This window comes from Esox lucius, chromosome 8, assembly GCF_011004845.1.
Source record: "Esox lucius isolate fEsoLuc1 chromosome 8, fEsoLuc1.pri, whole genome shotgun sequence".
Taxonomy (NCBI): Eukaryota; Metazoa; Chordata; class Actinopteri; order Esociformes; family Esocidae; genus Esox; species Esox lucius.
The window spans coordinates 2,712,820-2,735,593 of NC_047576.1; the positions used below are offsets into that span (position 1 = coordinate 2,712,820).

Below are 22,774 nucleotides of genomic sequence, written 5' to 3' on the forward strand. Positions count from 1 at the left end.
GTGGCTGTAGGCACTGAACACTGTAAAGTGTACTGGGGCTCTAAAGTTTTGTTTGCTTTTTGCCTTGTAAAAAAAGGGGGTCTGCTTGGATGCAAGTTACACCAAAGCTTAAAATCGAATGTGAGTTATCATTTAGAGAAAGATATGAGACATAGGATGACAGTTGATAAATATTGATGTATAGGTCTGAGAAGAAATGTGTAGGAACTCCCAGCTTACTTATTCTTCTGTTTTACCACAATGTTTATGAAGAACACAGCTCTACAATGCTCTGGGCTTGATGGCATGACCTGAAACAGGGTTAAACATCCTGTGTGCGGTCTGTTTCCAAGCAGGAATACTGATTAACCTGCTCATGTATGTTATTAGAGAAGCAAAGAGACCAGGCCAGAGTCAATATAATCTTTAATCTTTTCAGCAGATTTCTGCCAAAGGCTTATTTTTTTTAGTGGGGAGAAATATTTTCCATTTAGCTTTCTTGGATGTTGGGAGGAGGCTGTTCTGCAATGTTCGTCTGGTAGGCACAGAGTTGAAACACACCTGGAACATGATGCCACAGTGAAATGGATGAGTCATCACTGATTATGCTAAAACACTGGCTTCAGAGGTACTTCAGTGTGATTTAAAGTAACATTTTAACAGAATGCTATTTAAAATTTACAGAATTGGTCAAGGGTCTGAATACTTTGGCAAGGCACTGTACAGTAGATTTCATGCCTTTAGTAAGTATTCAGACACATTTGCGTTCTCCAGATTGTTGTTTTATAGACTTAATTCATAACTGAATAATATTTATTTTGCCACCAATCTACACACAATACCCAATAATGGAATTATGTTTTTAATTTCATGTTAATGGTATGTTTTTCATTTTCCGTAAATAAAAAAAAAAAAATCTTTGTCATTATGGGGAATGTTATTGAGATTGCTGGCCAATTTTTTTTTTTATCAATTCCAAATTATGTATATAACAAAAAATACTGAGTATGTGAAGGGGTCTGAATACTTCCTGGGTACTGTGTGTGTGAACACAAACACACACATATGTATACATATGTATATATGTGTATACACTCACCTAAAGGATTATTAGGAACACCATAACGCTGTGTTTGACCCCCTTCTGCCTTCAGAACTGCCTTAATTCTATGTGGCATTGATTCAACAAGGTGCTGAAAGCATTCTTTAGAAATGTTGGCCCATATTGATAGGATAGCATCTTGCAGTTGATGGAGATTTGTGGGATGCACATCCAGGCCACGAAGCTCCCGTTCCACCACATCCCAAAGATGCTCTATTGGGTTGAGATCTGGTGACTGTGGGGGCCATTTCAGTACAGTGAACTCATTGTCATGTTCAAGAAACCAATTTGAAATGATTCGAGCTTTGTGACATGGTGCATTATCCTGCTGGAAGTAGCCATCAGAGGATGGGTACATGGTGGTCATAAAGGGATGGACATGGTCAGAAACAGTGCTCAGGTAGGCCGTGGCATTTAAACGATGCCCAATTGGCACTAAGGGACCTAAAGTATGCCAAGAAAACATCCCCCACACCATTACACCACCACCACCAGCCTGCACAGTGGTAACAAGGCATGATGGATCCATGTTCTCATTCTGTTTACGCCAAATTCTGACTCCATCTCCACTACCATCTAAATGTTTCAACAGAAATCGAGACTCATCAGACCAGGCAACATTCTTCCAGTCTTCAACTGTCCAATTTTGGTGAGCTCGTGCAAATTGTAGCCTCTTTTTCCTATTTGTAGTGGAGATGAGTGGTACCCGGTGGGGTCTTCTGCTGTTGTAGCCCATCTGCCTCAAGGTTGTGCGTGTTGTGGCTTCACAAATGCTTTGCTGCATACCTCGGTTGTAACAAGTGGTTATTTCAGTCAAAGTTGCTCTTCTATCAGCTTGAATTAGTCGGCCCATTCTCCTCTGACCTCTAGCATCAACAAGGCATTTTCGCCCACAGGACTGCCGCATACTGGATGTTTTTCCCTTTTCACACCATTCTTTGTAGACCCTAGAAATGGTTGTGTGTGAAAATCCCAGTAACTGAGCAGATTGTGAAATACTCAGACCGGCCCGGTCTGGCACCAACAACCATGCCACGCTCAAAATTGCTTAAATCACCTTTCTTTCCCATTCTGACATTCAGTTTGGAGTTCAGGAGATTGTCTTGACTAGGACCACACCCCTAAATGCATTGAAGCAACTGCCATGTGATTGGTTGATTAGATAATTGCATTAATGAGAAATTGAACAGGTGTTCCTAATAATCCTTTAGGTGAGTGTATGTGTATATGTGTGTATGTGTGTGTGTATATATATATATATATGAACTATCCACACAGAAGGGTGTATTAAAGGAGTTTACCAGCAGAAAAAGATAAGATGATGGCCACCCAACCTATTATATAGGACCAGGAGAATCGCCAATCAAGGAAGCGCTTGCCAAAGAAGTTAACGGTCACACCAGTGTAGATGGCCAGTGCTAACAGAGCAAGGAAACCTGAGGAATGAAAGAGAAGAATGTGGTGAAGAAAAGCATTCATTAATTATTAAAATCCTGTACTCCTATCTTCACCTGGCACAGCCAGAGTCTGGTTCCTCTCTAGGTCTCTTCTTCAGTTTTGACCTATCAATTCTGCTGTTGCATGCTCTTGGGGGTTTCAGGTTGGGCATATGTAAACGCTGTGACCAAAATGGCTTTACAAAATACATTTGATTGATTGATGAGAACCAAGGCAGGACAGCTCTTTTAACGGTGGTAATGTGTGTTCAAGTCTTCACCAATCATGTATATGCTTTATGCGGTCCCTGGGGGTTCACCTGACAGCAGCAGAGCGATGCCCCCTGTCCGGACCCTCTTGCCCTTGGTTCCGTTGACGAAGGCGCTCAGACCCAGCACCACACCAGCGAAACAGCTCAGTACAGACAACAGCATGAAGGCCCTTGTGGCATCCCAGAAGGCTGTGGGAGGAGGAACAGCATCATACAATTATTTGCGTTTGGTAATGAATCTCCTTCCTTTGTGCACTAAAAGTGTTACCCAGGATTCTCTGTCGTTAACGTAGTGCTTCATGTATAATCAAGTTAGTGGTTTATGAAATAAAAAAATGTTGTACTAGAATTGAATAAAGTTTGTTTTTCTACATGTTATTTGTAACATTTTGTCTTTGAAATCACTATGGTTCAGGGTCCTAAAATGCAGTGTGCTTATGGGATACCAGGAGTCAACAAAACAGTAAAATGCTCCCTTAAAGGGGCCGTTTTTTTGGTTTGTTTTTTACCTTTCTTTACCTTAAAAGGCCCAAGACTAACTGTAATTCACACATTGGTACAAATAACCATAAACACCCTTTGCATTAAACATATTAGCATTGACAGCAGCAGCAAAAACACACTGAGAATCAGTAGACCACAGGTTGCATGGCTCCTGTACACTCCACTACTCACCCACAGTGATGGTGTGGGCGTGGCACTTGTGATTGATGCAGAACCTCCAGAGGCCCTGGTTGGCCATGGCACCTGAGTAGCGGTACTGCATCCAGAAGTCAGTCGCCGTAGAAACAATGAGGAGCACGAGGGCGGCCACACCACAGAGTGTGCCCCCTCCTGCTAGAGTGTACAGCATCGAGGGGAAGTCTGGGATAGCACAGTCCTCCTAAAACTCAACTGTTTAAAGCGTGACAAGGAGGAGAAATGACGGAATTAGAACTGGAGCTTGGATATCCCATCCCGAAGCAGAGGAAACATCTAAGTTATTCGTTTTGTATTTTTTGTTCTCTTTTTGTGGTGTGATATATCAGGAAAACCCATGCTTTGTGCTGATGGCATACATTAAATATAAGAGACTTGCTAAGGAATTCATTCCTTTGTTCCTCTGAAAAAAACAAGCAACACAGTGGTCAAGTGTGAACGTTTCATGAATACACTAATAAAATTTTTTAAACCTATTTCAGCCATACAGAGGCATTGCAATACATGAAGCGACAATGAAACACAAAACAGATTAAAAAAATAATAACAGTTATATTCCAAACAGCAAGCGTTTAATCTAAATATGAGGAAAGTTCCTCTTAAAATATGCCGTGAGCTCTTTGTGGTTCCTATTTTGGAGACTGTTCTGAGGGTTCTCTTAGGGAATGGTGGTTGTACTGAATGGGAACTGTCCACACAGCACAGCTCAAATCAGCACATTGTCCTCACAGAGAGCCCATTTAGACAAAATCAATTGTCTGGACAGCAATTTCATTTAAATAACATTTACACAATATGTAAATGAATGTCCTATTCACAGTAGCAATGAGAAACTCCCTGTGCCAAAGGTACGCCCAGGACCAATACATGGACCACTTATTGCATTCACCAGACCACTGACTTGGAAGGCAGATGGACTCACTGACAAGGTTGTTTACCTGTTAACTGTTTCTTAACAAAGAAATGTATAAATGTTTCTGATTCTGTCCGTACAATGACTTCCTATGACACTGTTCATTCCATTCTAGTTATAAGTTGAGTAAAACATCCTCTTTATGCCCAACTTCCACCAAATGTGTACGCATTTTGCCGTATACTGTTTTTGGTGGATTTCTGGTCTGGTCTTTTCGGTTATTATCACACATATCCTTAACAAGGCTACAGAGTAGATGGCAGCACAGAGAAGAGTGTTTTAGCTATCGCTGGGTTCCCTGATCTGTGAGTGCTAGTGGGAAAGCTGTGCTAGGATAGGATTATCTACCTGGTCAGTTGAATGCCAAATAAGTAGATAAAAAGTGAACGCTATAGATGCTGGCAATTTCTTAATTCGTTTTAATTTTTTTGTTACTTGACATATTGTGCAAATAATCATATATATATATATATCTATCTCGCTAACTCAATAGGGAATGTGGTTTTCAGCTAGTCATCTGTAGTCCATTTGTGTCGGCCAAAAAAAGCGCAGGAGTTGGAGAAGCCGAGGAGATGCATCCAGAATGCAATGCAGAGTCCGATGTGAAATTCCCAGCGTAAGGGGTTAATGCATCTGGTGGGAACCAGGCATGACCTCCGTAGCCACAGGGAGTTTCTGTCGGGAAAATGTCCCACGTTACCTCGAAAGATGACATGCAACAAATTATATCTTCACCATTTACAAATGTTTTGAAACCATAGACTGGTAAAATAAACGAGAGAATTAACTACTTCAAGGCCCTGTGGGTTGAGCAAAATTCTGTTGATAATACAATAACAGAAAAGGTTGTGAATCACCCAGGCCATTCACCAGCCCTTTGATTTACCCTCTCCAGGTGCTGGACACGTTGGGGTGGACATTTCTACCGTCTGGCACTGCCAACTGTTTCAGCCTTGAGCTCCAAGAAATCAAAGTCAGTCTGACATATTCTCAAAGATGAAAGCAATTTAGTATTATCTGTGATCAGCCTTGAATAAACCACTTAATAAAGGCCGTAAAGTTTTGTTGATTACTTGCTGTTTGGCACAAAGGCTTTTTTGACAAGGATCACAGTCCAACATGACTTGTGATCCAGACCATCTGTTTTCACATCAGTTTTACAGGTTAACCGAAAATCAATGGCCTTCTCACCACTGTTCTTCTCGCCAACAAATTTCCACAAAACAAAACATTGTAACATTTTGTCTTTGAATGCACATTTTCATCTTTCTTATTAGGCACAGCCAAATACAAATGCGAACAGGTGCCAGTTTGCCAATCCAAACAAAGCACTTAACCAAAACGGGCGCATGTCAATGAGAGTGCTGAACTGGCTGATTCGCGCCATTGTTTCCGACTAATTCCCCCTGCTTATCACAACTAATCTTCCAATGCTGAGCAATAGATCTGTCAGCACGTTGCTGTGTGACCAGTGCGATAGGCTGTCATTTATCAGTACCTTCTTCACTACTAAACCGAAACCAATCCGAGCTTAACGGTACTAAGCAAGCCTGGCCATGCATCCTCCGGAGTTGAGAAACCGTGTTGGGAACCGTGAAATCGTACGATGGGAAGAAATCTTCAGTGCTGCCCAAAAAAGTTTGGGCCAGCAAAATAACAGAGAACTTGGTACAATACTCCTTAAAAGCCGTTTCAATTCATTAAAAGATCTAAAAAATAAATGTTAACCAGCCTTTGTATACTCCCCAAAAAATGTTATTTTAAATTACATTATTTTCTTTTAATGTTTATGTAAGAGTTGAATAGCAGATATGGGTCTCACATCCAAAATCCATTGTCTTTAAAGATACGTTCCTTCCTCAACATTCTTTTTGCTATAATACATAGGATTTTTTTTGTTGGTATAAACTCCATTTATCTGCATAAAAAATAGGAACATTTGCCGGTACCTCTGTTGGTTGCTGTCTCTGTCCAGGCTGGTTTGGTGTCTGCGTGCATCCATCCTTTTTAAACACTCAACCCACGGCCTTCATTGTCTGCCTGTACAATAGAGGGAATGATCGAGCGCAACATGTGAACGATAGTAATCCCTCTCCCTCGTTCTCTTGTTCTGTCCCTCGTCATCTTTCCACCTCACACAATTTCCCCCATGCCTCTGCCTTCCCTCTCTCGTCCTCTAACCCTTATGTTAGCGCATACTTTCTATCCAAATATCCGTCTTACGCCTTCAGTCACAGTTCGCCGTTCTCATGGATGTCACCTTCTCAGAAAGTAGCTGTGGAGAACCTTGCAGGACTGGGTTCTCCATGTTCATTACCGCCATTGGGAGGTAAAATGGGGTTCTTTACCGCTGTAACGTGGTTCTCATCCATGGTCAAAGGACCAAACAGCACATGAACCCTAATTAGTCCAGAGTTCTCCTGGATCTAGTCCAGGGTTCAGCGCTATAAAGTAATGGCTAATTGCAGTCCAGAAATACAACCTTAAGTTATATTGTATAATTCTGCACACACTTTCATCCAAAGCAATTTACAGTAATTTGTGGATACACTCCCTCTTTTTGACACCATGGTTTACTGGCTATATACCACTGCCCTTTGGCCTTATTCCTCTCTTGAATGGCCTACCATAGTGTTCTGCTGTGGTGTTGAACTGCCAGGATGCGGATCATTTCAGATAATTGGAGATGGAAATGTAAGGCACCAAATGGACCTGCTCACCTATTTCTATGATCAGACTACAGCTAGATTGAAATGTGTCTCTCAATAGTCTGCACCTTTGCAAAAAATTTGCCCACAATCAGAACATGGACAAGATCAGGACAAAGATTGCTTGACCTGTCCAGAACCAGATATATTAGACCACTGTTTCTCAATTCTGTTCCTGGGGACCCCAAGGGGTGAACGTTTTTGTTTTTGCCCTGGCACTCGCACACATTAAAGACTTGATGACAGGTTGATTGCATCAATCAGGTGTGTGAGTGCCAGGGTAAAAGCATGCACCCTTTGGGGTCCCCAGGACCAGGATTGGGAAACACTGAATTTGTCCAAACAAGCTCAGGGTCTAGTTCACCATGGCTGAAAGATGACAAAATAATTGAAGAAAATATAATAATAATGAATTAACATTTAAATAAATATTTAGCTTTGCATTGGTCTTTAATATGAACTAAGGAAACATAAAATGTGTTCCTTTAGTTTTTTAACAAGATCCCCAAACTTACAAAAAACGTAATAATTTGCAACCACTTCTGTTGTAATTATAAGTGAATCTCTGCCCTCCAGGGATGGTTTAGCGCCTTTACCTGGCTCAAGCAGCAGTGTAAATGGTATGTTATAGGACCAGCAGTGGTACGGATAGTTCTGACTCCCTGCATTTTGGTCCTACCAGTTACACTTTTCCAGACTGGTGGTATACCATCAGTCTATCAGTGTGATAGTGTCTTGTAAAGTAATGCAAACAAATAAAATAAAATAGTTCAACAATTGCAGGCGGCTTCTGGTGCACATGTACTACTGTAGCATGTGTTCAGCTCCATCCCATAGTTCTCCCAGCAAAACAACCCACTTTCCAGTCAAATAAATAAATAAAGCATTAAAAGGTGACACACTTGGTTGCTCTCTTGGTTTATTTAAATTATTGTGAAACTTACCCAAAATGTAATGTCAACACATTATACAAGGATGTCTTTTCTTTTTTCAATTCAAATGCCAGAATGACCTAATAAAGTGTGAACACACACATATTTTGGGATTCAGTTGAAGGCACATTAAATTAAATTAGGTATAAAAATGAAGCAGTGTATTGTGGCAATAACAAGTTAGTTAATTTCTTTGTTTCCTTCCAGTGTTAGAAAGGAGCTTGACACCTTGTTGTCTGTTTAGAGTCTGAGAGAAAACTGACACCAAAGTCTGGTGCCTGTTTCAGGAAATGAAGCATCTATGATGGGACCCTCTACAGCGCGTCTGGACGTCCGTGTCCTCGTCGGGATGTGTGTGTGCAGGTAGCCATGGTTACACAGGTCGGTGGCGGGATGTTCTTGAATTGGAGGTACATCTGCAGTTCTCTGGGAACATCAAGCTGCCGGACCACATCCGTCTGCATCAGAACCACAGAACCCAACTGCTCCCTGACCCGCAGCCTGCAGAGGTGAGTGAGAGAGGGCACACCCTCTGCGTGCAAACGCGCACACGGTTAATATTTCACTTTTGACAGCTATCTGTGTCTGTTTGCTGTATGCAGTGGTTGAACGAGCCAAAATATGCTGTTAGTTGTAGCCACAGATTTGCCTGAGGTGTGACAGCTAGCAGAACCACGGCAGAGCCATGGGCCCAGGCTTCTAGTCAGGACAACTGGCTCCTATGCTGGACATTGTGGTGAGATTTCTGGAGCCCACTGCGTCCCTCACAGACTGAGGCTGTTTCCCAGATCAAGACCATCAGTGGACAACATCATCCTCTTACACGTCTTATCCACTCGAACCTCGGCCCATATGGAGTGGATGCAGGGGCCTTGATAGGAAACGGTCTATTTAATCAGTAAGGCAAAGTAGTTTGCACACAAATCTACCAGACCTAATGGCTGTTCTTTAGTACAATGCCTGGAAACAAAACTAAGCTGTGGTGGATAAAACCCATTATGCATCACTGCTTTTACCTTTCCAGCCATTCCCGTTGCATATGGTCACAAATTCCACAGCTTCTAGCCAATCAGGGTTCCTACCATATAAGGCTTGTTCATTGCTCTTAAAGTGCTGTGAGATTCTATCAAAAGCACTACAGAAGTCGGATAACATATCATTCATATTATATTATTACAGGGGCGTGTCTTACCAAGGTTTATGAGTGGTCCCCATGTGATCAACTCCTTCTGCCGATCCAGAATGTCCTTGAGAGGAGGGGACAGAGTCGACCAATTGACAAATTCAAGGAAGTAATTCACCCCCTCGCTGTCCATATCCTCCAGCACGTTGGGTTCCGCCAGCAGCAGGGAGGGCTCCAGTCCTGCCCCCAGTAACGAGGGCAGCCAGTAGGAGGCGTGGCACACCATATCGAACACCTTACACATCAGGCCACTCAACTCTTCTGGACTGAGTCTCCTGCTCCACTGCTCTGGGCTGAGGTGGTGTGACATGACTCCACTCGGCCGCTCTGGTCCGGGGAAACTCCTGTGTCGGAGGACGTACTGCAACACGTCCGAATCGCATGCCGCCAAAATCCACGCCCATGCCTCCCCGGTCAAAGTTGCCCCGGCGGCTATCAACAGGCGTGCCGAGTCGCTGAAGGTCCAGGTGGGGTCGCCGTTTCCGGTGGCGAGGGTGCAGCAGAGCGGCGATGTGCAGGCCGAGCCGAAGTACGAGCTGCAGTCCTGGCCGTCCGGGCTGAAGCCGGCACTCAGCAGCAGGGCCACGCAGCAGCCATGGTCGTTCTTCGCCGCCGAGTACAGCGGGCTGACCCGCCCCTCGCCTCGGTCACATGACCGGTCCGTCAGCGCTGCCAGCCGGGCAAGGATGGCCTCGTGGCCGAACTCAGCTGCCGCGTGGACGGGAAGCTGTGGCCAGCTGTCAGAACAGGACAGGTTCGGGTCGGCGCCGTGGTCCAGCAGAAGCTCCACACAGCCCCGGTGGCCCTCCTGTGCGGCAATCAGCAGCGGCGTGGCCAGGTCAGCAGCCTGGGCGTTCACACTGGCACCTACAACCGACGGGACAAACACATCTTCTGAGCACCACGGCCTTAGAGTGAACTCACAAAACACTTTCAGAATGCACGCGCACACACACACGCACGCACCCGCGTCAGCAAGGACCTGGAGACAGTGCCGACGTCCGTACTGCGCGGCCACAAACAGCGGTGTGATCCGGTGGTCGTCGTACACCTCCAGACGACACACGCCCACCAGGATACGCACAATGTCACCGTGGCCTTTGTAGGCGGCCTGATGAAGGCAGGTCCAACTGGAGGCGGTGTGTGTTCCGTTGACCTCCGCCCCTTTACGGACAAACAACTCCACAAGTTCTGTGTACCCACCATCTACGGCTAAAAACACACACACACAGACACACACACAGACAGACACAGACACAGACACACACACACTTAATGCTTTTCCCCAGAACGAGGTCCAGATGTGTCTGTGTTCTTGTTTGGGTTTGTGTGTGTGTGTCTTTTACCTGCATACAGAGGACTGGACAGGTCATTGGTTTGCTGGTTGACATCAGCGTGTGCTTTAAGGAGGAGCTTCACCACGACCAGGTGTCCACGCCGGGCGGCCAGGTACAAGGCAGACTCACCCTCATGGGTCAGAGAGAGCACGTAGGCACGGCAACCCTGAGAGGAACCTGCTGCAGAACCAATAGCGGGAGGCGCTAACAAAGTCATTTAAGCATCCACTTTAGAGTTTACACCCTAATCCCATAACCTCTCCTAACCAACAATGATTGGAAACAACTTGACAATAACGTTTTTTCCACCTAGTTCATTCTTTTAGATAAACACAATGAGGGAGAGAATACTGAAAGCAATCTAACAAGACAGCGCTCTTCTTTCAAATCAAACTTCACCTGCAGCCTTCAGCAGATCGCGCGCGCACACCGCGTGGCCGGCGGCGGCAGCCTCGTGGAGGGCGTTCCAACCGCGGTTGTCCCTGCTGTCCACGTCGCAGCCTCGCCGGATCAGCGAGCGCAGAAGCCTGACATTCCTGTCGCGAGCCGCCACTGCGAGGCTGGACACCGTATCGCCGTAACACTCGGTGAAGTCCATCCTCCTTGCTTTAACGATCAAATCTCACCAAAGCCGATATGTGATAAGAGACTGAACCCGGGACGGGGTACTGGAGGCGAAAATATACTGTAGTTTTTGCCAACAAAATGAATGTACTTGTCGAGGTAATTGTGACAATTAAAGTGACGTGGCTGCATGATAGCACAGATGGGCACTAGCCTAATCAAAATAATTGAATGTATCTTTACTTTATAGCTAATTCTCTCTAACTAGAAGCCAAAATAAATCCGTCAATCGTACGTCTTTAATCTAGAAAGAACAGTGCATTTTATGGACACAAGTGTGGTTGGCACACTAAATTACTAATCGCATGCTTGTACACGCTTAATAACAAATACTAAAAAGCCGATTCAAGCTGTTTAGCTACCTTCTTCCATTCTTCGACAAACACCATTTATATTAACAACTTATTGACAAAAACTTCCGCTCTCTTTCCCTTCTTCTTCTGTACTTGGATTCGGCGAATGGCATCCAACAACTGGTGCATTACCGCCAACTACAGTACGGGCTGTCAATAACCAATATCGTGTAATAAGCGAGTTATTTGAAAAACACTAAATCAGGAAATAAACAGATTGGCTTTAAAAACTCCTGATTAGACTCTCCGCCGCCGATAAATATTAACGATCCACTGCTATGAACTCAAAGCCCCAGATACCGTTCTGCCTCAGCCACTATTATTGCCACATTTTTCAACTTTTGTTCACATCAGCGGTGTAGTTCATAACGGTTTATTCATCGCATTTGAAGGGACACTAAAAAGAACATTTCACCCAGGGGGCCTTAGGTGGTTTATGAATGTATATATGTACATAAATACTTTTAAATGAATGCTTTTTAGGACAGGAATGTGGTGAAAAATTGGTGTGCAGTGACTTTGTTCAAAAGCAGGTAATTAGAACATAAACATTAAAAACAGTGGATTTGTATGAAGAAACTGATGCACGTTGGCTTGTTTCATTAAAACATTTATTGCAAAATCAGTATTTACAAGATTTGTCAGAACATCAGTGGAAAGCACGTTATATATCTTCTCATACATTGGCTGAAGACGCATTTTGCCGTCGATGTGAAATCTTGATCAAAAGCGATTTCGGCAGGTACACTGAAGTCTCTGAGGAAGACTATCAGGAGGTCAGGAGGACACCTCAGTTTCATGCGTGTAGATCGCCTCAGAAACAGAACTGGCAGAGTGTTCGGCCGTCTTAGCTTGCCCACATGACAATGTGTCTGCTGACCAACAATGTGGAGGGGGTAAAGTTCATTTAACCCACCCAGAAACCAAAGACGGGCCAAAGACACAGGCGTTAATTCATTTTCGTCCAGGACGTCCTTTCCCGCCCCTCATCCCTCCCTTGCCACCTTTGAACCCTCCACCTTTGCCCTTTCCTTTGCCCTTGCCCCCTTTCTTGCCCCCCCTGTCACGCTGCTCCTTCCTCTGCATACCCCGCATGTCCTTCTTCATGCGGCCATCCACCACTTTGAACTGACCCTTGACCCCGGCCGGACGTCGCACCCTCTTGGTACCGGAGCCCTTTTTGGCCACAACGTAAGTGACCTCCCTCTTCTCCTTGCCCACGCCCGCCTTCTTATAGATACTGGAAAAGTGAGGAAGAGGAATGAGAGAGAGGAAATACTTTATTTACAAAAGGGAAATTGTAGTAGTCAATGTCACAGAGATGCAGACGTGTTTGATATAGCTAACAGATCTAGTAGAATAAACTGGCAGTGTATTCACATAACCACAGAGATGCAGACGTGTTTGATATAGCTAACAGATCTAGTAGAATAAACTGGCAGTGTATTCACATAACCACAGAGATGCAGACGTGTTTGATATAGCTAACAGATCTAGTAGAATAAACTGGCAGTGTATTCACATAACCACAGAGATGCAGACGTGTTTGATATAGCTAACAGATCTAGTAGAATAAACTGGCAGTGTATTCACATAACCACAGAGATGCAGACGTGTTTGATATAGCTAACAGATCTAGTAGAATAAACTGGCAGTGTATTCACATAACCACAGAGATGCAGACGTGTTTGATATAGCTAACAGATCTAGTAGAATAAACTGGCAGTGTATTCACATAACCACAGAGATGCAGACGTGTTTGATATAGCTAACAGATCTAGTAGAATAAACTGGCAGTGTATTCACATAACCACAGAGATGCAGACGTGTTTGATATAGCTAACAGATCTAGTAGAATAAACTGGCAGTGTATTCACATAACCACAGAGATGCAGACGTGTTTGATATAGCTAACAGATCTAGTAGAATAAACTGGCAGTGTATTCACATAACCACAGAGATGCAGACGTGTTTGATATAGCTAACAGATCTAGTAGAATAAACTGGCAGTGTATTCACATAACCAGAGATGCAGACGTGTTTGATATAGCTAACAGATCTAGTAGAATAAACTGGCAGTGTATTCACATAACCACAGGTGTCGTGTAATTTTCTTATGATATGTAATTTCAGCGGTTTTAATGGGGCAACATGGCGGTATACCTCTTAAGCTGGGCCATCTTCTCCTTTTCACTGATGTCCACAGTGTTGACCACACTCTCTGCCTTCTTCTTGGCAGACTCCATCTTCTTCAGCATCTGCCAAATCCCAGACACACATACATGGCTGTAATTCTCCATCTACGACTCAACCAAAGCATATTCAGCTATCACCCCCCCCCCCCCCCCCCCCCCCCCACGTTTTCCTCCCACTCGTTAATTTCGCCATCCCATGCTTCCGACTCTTTCCAAACTTTCGGTCTCCACTACGGGGCAGCAGGTAGCCTAGTGTTTTAAGCATCGGACCAGCAACCAATTGGTTCCTAGGTCAACTCTTGTGCCAACAAGGCAAGAAATCTGTTGTTCAGTCCTTGATCAGGAAAGGTAGACCTAATAGTTTCCTTGGCGCTCACTGTACCTCTCTAATTAAGATTGTTCAGTTTGAAAAATTACCTTTTCCATATACAGTCCACACCCATGTCTTTCCTCTCCTTCTCCCCACCCACGCTCTCCCTTTCCAGGCAGCCTCTACATGTCACGTTCCCTGTCTGCTTTCGACATCCACAGCCTCGTGACATCACGGTCCCCTCCTTCCCACAACCCCTCCTCACCCTCTTCTTCTTCCTGGCCTTAGCCTCAGCCACTCGTTTGATGGGCCTGGCGTTGATCTCCTTCCATTTGGCCTTGTACTCCTCCACCATCTCCTTGGTTACAGGGATGGGCTTCATCCGGTGTTTCATCTCATCCTCGATAAACCACTCGGGCACCTCACATTGGTCCTCCGAGCTTGCAAACCTGGAAACACAGCGTTTATAAAAAAATATTTAGAAACAAACAGAAACAATACATGGATTTGCTGATTAGAAATTGTGTTATTCTATCATATATTGTGCATGTACACATTGTTAATAAAAACTATTTGTACCTGTGGAAGGAGCCATCCAACAGGTCCCTTGCTCTCTTCTTGGAAGTGGCGATCTGACAGCCCAGGGCTAAGCCCTCTGCATTCAGGATGCGAGCCCGCTTGCCTGGAGAACACACATGAAACCCTCAGACTCCCTTAAGTGTGGCCACTGATGTAAACCGCTCTAAAGAAATCAATGTATAGATGAACTTCAGAACAATTAAGGTCCTCTCATTGGTTTAAACCGCTATCAGTCACTCATGTTCAAGCCCTCCCCTAGCTATGCTCTGTTCTTACTGGTGCTCTCCACTGGGACCACCTGGAAGTCCTCGTCCACACCGCCGGCATCTCCTTGGATACTGCCGGAATGCTTGCCCTTCTTCATCCGCGCAATGCTCCTGGAGACAAAACGGATCTGTAACTGGTAATGCCTTCAAGCATTATTCCTTTACGTTACCCGATCATGTGATTTTTAAATCAATGACAATTCTAAATCATTTAAATGGCATTGTTCTTAGTAATTTGACAATTTCTACATGAAGGTGCGAGTCAATAAGTCATGTGACAGGAACCCTGACCTCTCATCATCCTCGTCGCTACTGTCGTCGTCAGAGTCGCTATCGCCCTCTGCCAGGGCATCCTGTAAAGGCCCCGCCTCTTCCTTCTCTGGCAGAGTCATTTCGGGCTCCTGGACCTTCCGCTTCTTTCCCTTTCCCTTTGCTGCTGGTCATACAGAACAGGAGTTCGATTTCGGTCAGTCAGCTGACGACCTCATCCACAGCAACTTATAGATTAACTTTTGCCAACACTGTTCGCTCACTTTCACATTCACTCCATAAATGAATACAGATTCCTTTCATTCAACAACACGGTTACAGGGTCGAGAGCAATATGATGGATTCTTATTTACTCATCTATTTCATACTGTTACACAAGTGAGAAGGGAGGAGGAAGCCACTCCAGTGTATTGAGATGTCTGCTGTCTTCTTCCTGTACCCGAAGGGTCCCTGCTCTGTAGTGTCCACTCCCCGAGGGGTCCCCGCTCTGTACAATCTATACCCGAAGGGTCCCTGCTCTTTAGTATCGGTTACCTGAGGGCCCCCTGCTCTGTAGTATCTGGGTCTGGCGCAGCTCGCTCTCTGCATCTGCGTCCAAGTCCAGTTCTGTGAAGATGTCCTGCAGGGGTCAGACAGGGACAGTCAGTCACATTGTAAGGTCAGAGGTCACCGAACAATGAGAAAATGGTGGGTGTCCCAGTATGTGGGTGTCTGTGTGCTGGTGTCAGTGTCTACATCGATGTTCTCACAGCATGTTTGTGTCAGTGAGCATGTCAGTAATCTTGTGTGGGCGTACTACAGACCTTGCTGAACCACATGCTAGTCTTTTGGTCTCTCTTCTCCTCCTTTCCCTCCAGGTCCACTATCAGTCCACTGCCTTCTTCCTCCTCCTCCTCCTCCTCCTCCTCTTTCTCCACACTGAAAGACACCCTGCCAGGCACAAAAGACCAAATTCAGAACCATGTATTGGATACAAGACAACAGTGGGAGAACGCTCTCCATGAGACCCATACTGTATAAAAACAGCATCACCGGTTTCTGTGGTTTTAGCTCCACAGAGATGTGAACCAGGCCACAGGCCGTGAAGAAAAAACACTACAGTGAACCTGTTTTGTTTGGCAACAAAAATCTCCTGACACCAGCTCATTCCTTTGCCAGTCCTGCAACAGTGAGTTATTTATTTGGAAAGCTCACAATACTGTGTGACAGATGCTCAGGTTTACTTTTTCTTGGCGGCCTTGTCCTTCTCCTTGGCCATCTCCTTCTGTTTCTCCATGATCTCGTCCAGGTCATCGTCATCCAGGTCAGAGGCCAGGGAGACCTCGTCATCGTCTCCGTCATCAGAGAAGTAAAGGTCCTCCTCTCCCTCCACCATGGCATCAGCCAACTTCATGTCCCCCTTGGTGATCTCAGATAGAGCCTAGGAGAAAAATGTAAACAGAACAGGGACGAAGAGGAAGTGTGAAACAGGGATCTCTTTCATTAGATGGGCTACATCATTTATTGTTATTGGGCCAACATCCATCAGAACCCGTGTGATGAATCCAGCTTTAGCTAAGCAGTAATGTATGCATGTCCGTCTACGTGTATGTGTTCTGGTACTGCACGGTCCAGGTGGGCGTGTCACCTTGGCCTTGTTGATGGTTACTAGGGAGAACATGGAGGAGTCGTTGCCGTCAGCGATGGACACTCCTGGCAGGTCCATCTTCAGCGCCACCCGCTCCCTCTGCTTCCTTCTCTCCTTCAGGATTTTCTTCTTCTTTCTGGTCGGCACAAAAGTGATGTCAATGACAACACCACACAGTGGGAAATACAGCACCTCAGTGATTATAATGTCCTCTTATTTTGTTTCACCGTTATTAAAGCAGGCAAGTGTGCCACCACACATTCTCATTTACAGCAACAACCTGGGAGCAGTTAGGTTACAGGCGTCGGTCTATACCTCCCAGTTCCCACCAGGTTACAGGCGTCGGTCTATACCTCCCAGTTCCCACCAGGTTACAGGCGTCGGTCTATACCTCCCAGTTCCCACCAGGTTACAGGCGTCGGTCTATACCTCCCAGTTCCCACCAGGTTACAGGCGTCGGGTCTATACCTCCCAGTTCCCACCAGGTTACAGGCGTCGGGTCTATACCTCCCAGTTCCCACCAGGTTACAGGCGTCGGGTCTATACCTCCCAGTTCCCACCAGGTTACAGGCGTCGGGTCTATACCTCCCAGTTCCCACCAGGTTACAGGCGTCGGGTCTATACCTCCCAGTTCCCACCAGGTTACAGGCGTCGGGTCTATACCTCCCAGTTCCCACCAGGTTACAGGCGTCGGGTCTATACCTCCCAGTTCCCACCAGGTTACAGGCGTCGGGTCTATACCTCCCAGTTCCCACCAGGTTACAGGCGTCGGGTCTATACCTCCCAGTTCCCACCAGGTTACAGGCGTCGGGTCTATACCTCCCAGTTCCCACCAGGTTACAGGCGTCGGGTCTATACCTCCCAGTTCCCACCAGGTTACAGGCGTCGGGTCTATACCTCCCAGTTCCCACCAGGTTACAGGCGTCGGGTCTATACCTCCCAGTTCCCACCAGGTTACAGGCGTCGGGTCTATACCTCCCAGTTCCCACCAGGTTACAGGCGTCGGTCTATACCTCCCAGTTCCCACCAGGTTACAGGCGTCGGGTCTATACCTCCCAGTTCCCACCAGGTTACAGGCGTCAGTCTTTACCTCGCAAAGACCAACAGAATGCTTACCATGTTTCATTGAGAGTATTTTATATTTGCTCGTTCCCTTAGCAAACTGGAACGTCCTTTAACTTCCAGAACTGACCAACCTCAGTTGGACTGACCCCAACCCTGTTGCTACAGTCAGTAAGGGTTTTAACTGAACCGGTATTTGAGGCGTGAACTGTGCATAGTGCTCTCATTTACATATTGTCTTCTCGTAAGGCCACACCCCAAAACAATGACTCTGCGCTCGTTATTGAAACAATAGTTGATATATGCATTGCAGTTATACCTTCTCAGTTCTGCCACCTCCTCTGCTTTCAGCTCGGCCAATTTCTGCTCCATCTCCTCCTCCTCTAACTCCGCCTCCTCTTCCTTCTTTTCAGACACAGTCATTTTCTTTTTCTCCTTCTTCTCCTCTTTTTTCTCCTCTGCGTCACTCGCCTCCTCACCAGAACTCAGCCTGCAGAAAAGCACCAAACATCAATGTTGTTGAAGCCTTCTGACTCCTCTTCATACTGGGCATAAAAATATATTAAATTAGGAACTGGGAAATAACCATTGTCCACCAGAATCAACCATAACCAATTGACTGGCATTTAATCATACACTTTTAACATATATTTTCTTTTAACTGAATGGGTAAACTAGGGTTACTCAAAAAATTATTCTGGGCCTCATATTTTTGTTCTACACAGCAGATTCAAATCGACTCATCATAGTGAATTATCTGTGTAGAGCTAGGCTAAAAACTATAATGTTCACCCACGCCCCAAGACCATTTGCTTTACCCCTGCAAGTATCTGACTTCCCAGGGGCCTCGGAGGGTTGGAGTCGGGGAGTTTCATCAGAACTTCGAACTGTAGATGTGAAGATACTTACTGGATGTCTTGTTCCAACTGCTTGGCTGCATCTTTTAGTTTTTTGGCCAGGTACCTTCTCATCTTCGACCTCCAATTCAGCAGGAGCCTGGACACAGGCAAAGGACAAATGTCAAACAAGAAGCCAGGAGAAGGGCAGAAGACTATCTGGTTGGTCTGTACGTATTTGGGCCAAGAAATGACAACTTAATGTTAATAACATAGTACAGTGACAGGACGGCTTACCGTAGCTCCTTGCGGCCTAGGACCTTGATGTCACGGCAACATTGTTTGACCTCGTCGGAGGTGGCCTCATGAGACTCTAACTCGGGGTTGTCGAAGGTGATCTGGACAGACAGCCAAAGAAGAAAATATTCAAATGTCTGTTCCCTTCAGTTCAGAGACAGACATTTCGTCAGGTACCAAACTAAGATATTACAAACTTGCCCTTAATATTTACTACCACAACACAGCTATGCTCGCTATGTTTCTCACCTCATTGGCTTTGCTCAGGAAATCCACAGGGTTGTCAGCCTTGAGAAAAGCAGTCGTAGAGAATGTGTGGTATAGGGTCAGATCACCATCTGTGTATCCCTCAGCCTGAAACACAAATGAAGCCAGCGATGCATCGGTTTCAGTAATTCAGGAAACGCCATGGTGAACAATTACACAAAGCGGCCAGTCCATGAACAAACCTTAGGTTTCTTCACAGGCACCAAGTCTTTAATGGCCTTGGCTTGGATTTCCACCTCCTTGAAAGCATGCTTGGGGTCGAAGAACTTGTTATCAATTTTGTCTGGGGCCAGGTAGCCTGAAATGGAAAGATGTCCCACCCTCAATCATCTCAACAAGACAGGGCCCGTAAACCACAATAAAACCTAGGTATATATTTCTTAACTAGATAACTGATGACAAGAAATGGGGTCTAGCATTTCTATGTCCAGTCAGAATTAAATAGTCACCAGAAAAAATGCTATTTAAATTCCTCAGTGGCACATTCTAGATGTTCTACTACAGAGTGAAGGTGAATAAACTCACCCTGGCAGATGACGAAGATCTCAGCAGACTCGTTTCTGGAGGCTTGGGGCTTGGTGGCCTGCACCTTCTTGAAAAACTGCTGGAAGATCCACATGAGCGGCTGATAGTCTTTGGAGCGGAATACCTTGGTGACAAATGTGCCCCCTTTGGCCAAGAAGTCACAGGCCAGCTTCAGAGCCATCAAAGTCAGGTGAGCTATAAAGCAGACAGAAGGTTTAAGACATTTCCCCTTTGATCGTATTTGGATCGTGTACATGAAAATCAGATGTAGTAACCATCAATGCTATACATTTACTGTTATCCAAATAGTTCTACTGTAAATATCATAGAGTGCTAGGGTACAGACACCACTAACTATCAAATATTGTTTCAGTGCATGAAGCCTGGTGTGCCCTCGCCGTTTTGGCAACCAACACTATGCCCTCGCCGTTTTGGCAACCAACACTAGGCCCTCGCCGTTTTGGCAACCAACACTAGGCCCTCGCCGTTTTGGCAACCAACACTAGGCCCTCGCCGTTTTGGCAACCAACACTAGGCCCTCGCCGTTTTGGCAACCAACACTAGGCCCTCGCCGTTTTGGCAACCAATCAGAATTGAGACAAACCCTGAATGATAGAGGCCTCTTGTGGCCAGAAGGCTGTTTCTACAGGCAACTCTACTGAGGGTTTCCACCATTTTAATGTAGCCCACTGGGTAGTATTCCAACTTGACTGGCTTTTCCCTCCAGATGACCGTTTGTCTCTTGTCCAACCGAATCAAAGAAGGACCAGTCAATTGTGAGGAAGCAAATTGTACTGGCTTATGCCCTAATGGTAACCATTTAAGGATGCTTTTTCTATCATTCTCCCCAGAACATGATTCATGTTGTAGAAACGCTAACCTGCAAAACATGCCATAGAGCTATGATTGTTCGCGGTTTGCTAACAGTAGCTTTCTCAGTTCTGTTACCCACACTGAGAGAAAGCATCATGCACCATTTAGGCAACCAAGCTAGACTTCCATAGAGATTGATAGAGACCTCTAGTGGCCAGAAAGCTGTATTATCACAGGTAACTATATTACCCACCCTGAGAGAAAGCATCGTGCTGCCAGTTGGCTCCAACGTTTGGGGCTCCATCGTTCAGGACCACGTCCACCTTCCACGTCTGGAGTTCCTTCCTCAGTGCCTGTCAAGGACAACAGTCACATGAACACTGCGCTTTTTTTTTAATGCAACATGTAAAAGAAAGGCCACATATGACAGTGTATCAAAGATTTAACACTGTTTAATACATTCAATACAGTTAATGTATGTCCATGCTGTGACGTGACAAACTGTTATTAAGTCATTACTGATATGGTTAACATATTTGAGCAAGTACCTACCTGTCTGCATTTCTCTGTGGTGATGTCCTCGGTCAGAGTGACCACATTGGGGATAGTCCTGATTGGGACTAAATCAACACCTGAGGAGAAACAGGAACGTCACGAAACCATCAAAGTACTACAACAGAGCCATTTAACCAGGAGACTTTAGAAAGACATCTCTGTATTTAGTCATGTCGACCATCAGGTTTACCAGCTGATATGGTAGTCCTGTTGGTCTGTCAAGATGCTAACATTTTGATTGGATACATCTATGTGGGGAATGTTGGTGCTTAGTAAAAAATAGCATACTCTCGCATAATATGCAATGATTGATTGATTTTGTATGGAATTATGCGATCGCAGAATCCTCAAAGGACTGGTTTGGCTCACCAATAATAAGGCTGGAGATGGGCATAAACTTGGACGCCACCTGTAACCTAAGTAATAACAGAGAAAGAATGTAAACATGATGAATTTTTCAAAACAACAACCAACATCAATGGTTCATGAGAACAATAGGTCTATATTCAACAGACTAAATAACTGAAGTGTGACAATATACTGAGATAATGTGTGGCAGAAAATGCTGTAAACTACTCACCAACCACCTGGAGCAGCACACAAGTCCACCAGAGCTCTGGCTTTCTGCAGGAACTGGAACTTTCTGTTTATCTGAATAAGTTTGAAGGAAGAACGTGAACGATACCCTGAGGAAGAGGAGATAGAGTATTAAACACATACGAATTTATTTCTAAATGATTTATTCTATGTTTTATTATAATTATGTTTTTGATGTTTTAATTTGAGTATTTGGTTTTATGCTATTGTATTTTAATATTTTCTTTGTAAAGCACACCGATTTGCTTCTATGTATGAATTGTGCTATATTTAAACTTGCTTGCAAGTCAGCGGTTTTAAAGCGACGTTTAACAGCTAACGGTAATATCACTAAAATAACTACGATTTAGCTTAGCTAGCTACTTCTAACTAGCTAGCACGACAGCTAGCTTTTGACTGTCGCTGTAGGTATCGAATGTATCAAAATCACACAGCGATGGCAAAATTACGTGGATTATCTTATTGCTCCTACAACTCAAAAACGCAGTGTACAGCAGGAGTAGCCGACGTTACTTTACCAATCTCACAATAATCAGCTTGATAGCTAGACCATTTAAATGGGGCACAATGTGTCTGGGAATAGTCGACAGCTCGTCTTACCGGTTTCCTTCGCTAAGTGGTAAAATTTATCTTTTCGGGTCTTTCCAACTTTGAGCTTCTTCCCCATGTTTACTGGTGTTGTTAATAATTTAATGTGAAGTCTGCGTTTCCTTTGGAATAATACAACTACAGATTACAAACAAGGGACACCAACCACCTCCACGAAAACATAACACGTGTGGGTTCTATGCGCATTAAATCTACGTCACAAATCATTTTGAAGCCATGAAACTTTATTCAACCTGGAACTAAAAACATTGAAGCGTGAACAATGTGACATTTTTCAAAGAAAAAGTGCATGACAATAACAGGTCATTCGTATTATGAATCAATTCGTTATTTTAGTTTATTTATTATATGTTTTAATGATATTAAAAGCTGTCTGTGCTTGACTAAATTCAGTTGTATCAAGAAAAGAAACCCAAAATAGTAATTAA

The 22,774-nt window shown here is 44.7% G+C and overlaps 3 protein-coding genes across 10 annotated transcripts; all 3 read right to left on the bottom strand.

The window, feature by feature from the left end:
- Positions 1-439: 439 nt before the first annotated feature.
- lim2.2 (lens intrinsic membrane protein 2.2) lies at positions 440-6,459 on the bottom strand. Of its 2 annotated transcripts, none has more exons than XM_010897550.4 (5): positions 6,351-6,459; positions 3,465-3,683; positions 2,838-2,978; positions 2,383-2,517; positions 440-540 (listed from the first exon to the last, which is right to left on the bottom strand). In XM_010897550.4, the coding sequence occupies exons 2-5, from the start codon at positions 3,640-3,642 to the stop codon at positions 470-472; spliced, it is 525 nt and encodes a 174-aa protein (XP_010895852.1). In that variant the 5' UTR covers positions 3,643-3,683; positions 6,351-6,459; the 3' UTR covers positions 440-469. The 2 variants fall into 2 exon arrangements, with proteins under 2 accessions (XP_010895852.1, XP_019904505.1); XM_020048946.2 differs by lacking the exon at positions 6,351-6,459 and adding an exon at positions 5,900-5,919.
- A 1,551-nt stretch (positions 6,460-8,010) lies between these two features.
- On the bottom strand, positions 8,011-11,651 carry asb3 (ankyrin repeat and SOCS box containing 3). 7 transcript variants are annotated; one of them, XM_034293588.1, is made up of 5 exons: positions 11,548-11,651; positions 10,961-11,229; positions 10,571-10,741; positions 9,234-10,436; positions 8,011-8,573 (listed from the first exon to the last, which is right to left on the bottom strand). In XM_034293588.1, exons 2-5 carry the CDS (start codon positions 11,157-11,159, stop codon positions 8,356-8,358), a joined length of 1,791 nt encoding a protein of 596 aa, XP_034149479.1. In that variant the 5' UTR covers positions 11,160-11,229; positions 11,548-11,651; the 3' UTR covers positions 8,011-8,355. The 7 variants fall into 7 exon arrangements, with proteins under 7 accessions (XP_034149479.1, XP_019904301.2, XP_034149480.1 ...); XM_020048742.3 differs by having other exon boundaries at positions 9,234-10,091; positions 10,191-10,436; positions 10,961-11,627; XM_034293592.1 differs by lacking the exon at positions 8,011-8,573 and adding exons at positions 8,841-8,912; positions 9,058-9,119 and having other exon boundaries at positions 10,961-11,629.
- A 481-nt stretch (positions 11,652-12,132) lies between these two features.
- On the bottom strand, positions 12,133-22,527 carry ftsj3 (FtsJ RNA 2'-O-methyltransferase 3). The gene is made up of 21 exons (XM_010897547.4): positions 22,338-22,527; positions 21,721-21,826; positions 21,510-21,556; positions 21,138-21,217; positions 20,839-20,938; positions 19,773-19,967; positions 19,430-19,545; positions 19,230-19,334; positions 18,981-19,081; positions 18,757-18,843; positions 18,167-18,337; positions 16,786-16,921; positions 16,382-16,578; positions 15,962-16,088; positions 15,693-15,777; positions 15,180-15,321; positions 14,899-14,999; positions 14,623-14,725; positions 14,309-14,492; positions 13,702-13,796; positions 12,133-12,778 (listed from the first exon to the last, which is right to left on the bottom strand). The coding sequence occupies exons 1-21, from the start codon at positions 22,402-22,404 to the stop codon at positions 12,493-12,495; spliced, it is 2,631 nt and encodes an 876-aa protein (XP_010895849.2). The 5' UTR covers positions 22,405-22,527; the 3' UTR covers positions 12,133-12,492.
- Positions 22,528-22,774: the final 247 nt, after the last annotated feature.

What these genes read in the sequence shown, in the direction of transcription:
- lim2.2 (XM_010897550.4), bottom strand. Translation starts at nt 3,642, where the DNA reads ATGCTGTACACTCTAGCAGGAGGGGGCACACTCTGTGGTGTGGCCGCC. An exon ending in CATCGCTCTGCTGCTGTCAG is followed by an intron (nt 2,518 to 2,837) that starts GTGAACCCCCAG and finishes TTCATTCCTCAG; the next exon opens with GTTTCCTTGCTCTGTTAGCA. An exon ending in CATCTTATCTTTTTCTGCTG is followed by an intron (nt 541 to 2,382) that starts GTAAACTCCTTT and finishes ATCATGTTCCAG; the next exon opens with GTGTGTTTCAACTCTGTGCC.
- asb3 (XM_034293588.1), bottom strand. Translation starts at nt 11,159, where the DNA reads ATGGACTTCACCGAGTGTTACGGCGATACGGTGTCCAGCCTCGCAGTG. An exon ending in CGATCTGCTGAAGGCTGCAG is followed by an intron (nt 10,742 to 10,960) that starts GTGAAGTTTGAT and finishes TTGGTTCTGCAG; the next exon opens with CAGGTTCCTCTCAGGGTTGC. An exon ending in GGGACCACTCATAAACCTTG is followed by an intron (nt 8,574 to 9,233) that starts GTAAGACACGCC and finishes GTTTGCACGCAG; the next exon opens with AGGGTGTGCCCTCTCTCACT.
- ftsj3 (XM_010897547.4), bottom strand. Translation starts at nt 22,404, where the DNA reads ATGGGGAAGAAGCTCAAAGTTGGAAAGACCCGAAAAGATAAATTTTAC. An exon ending in GATCTTCGTCATCTGCCAGG is followed by an intron (nt 19,546 to 19,772) that starts GTGAGTTTATTC and finishes TTTCCATTTCAG; the next exon opens with GCTACCTGGCCCCAGACAAA. An exon ending in GAGGTGGCAGAACTGAGAAG is followed by an intron (nt 16,922 to 18,166) that starts GTATAACTGCAA and finishes TGTGCCGACCAG; the next exon opens with AAAGAAGAAGAAAATCCTGA.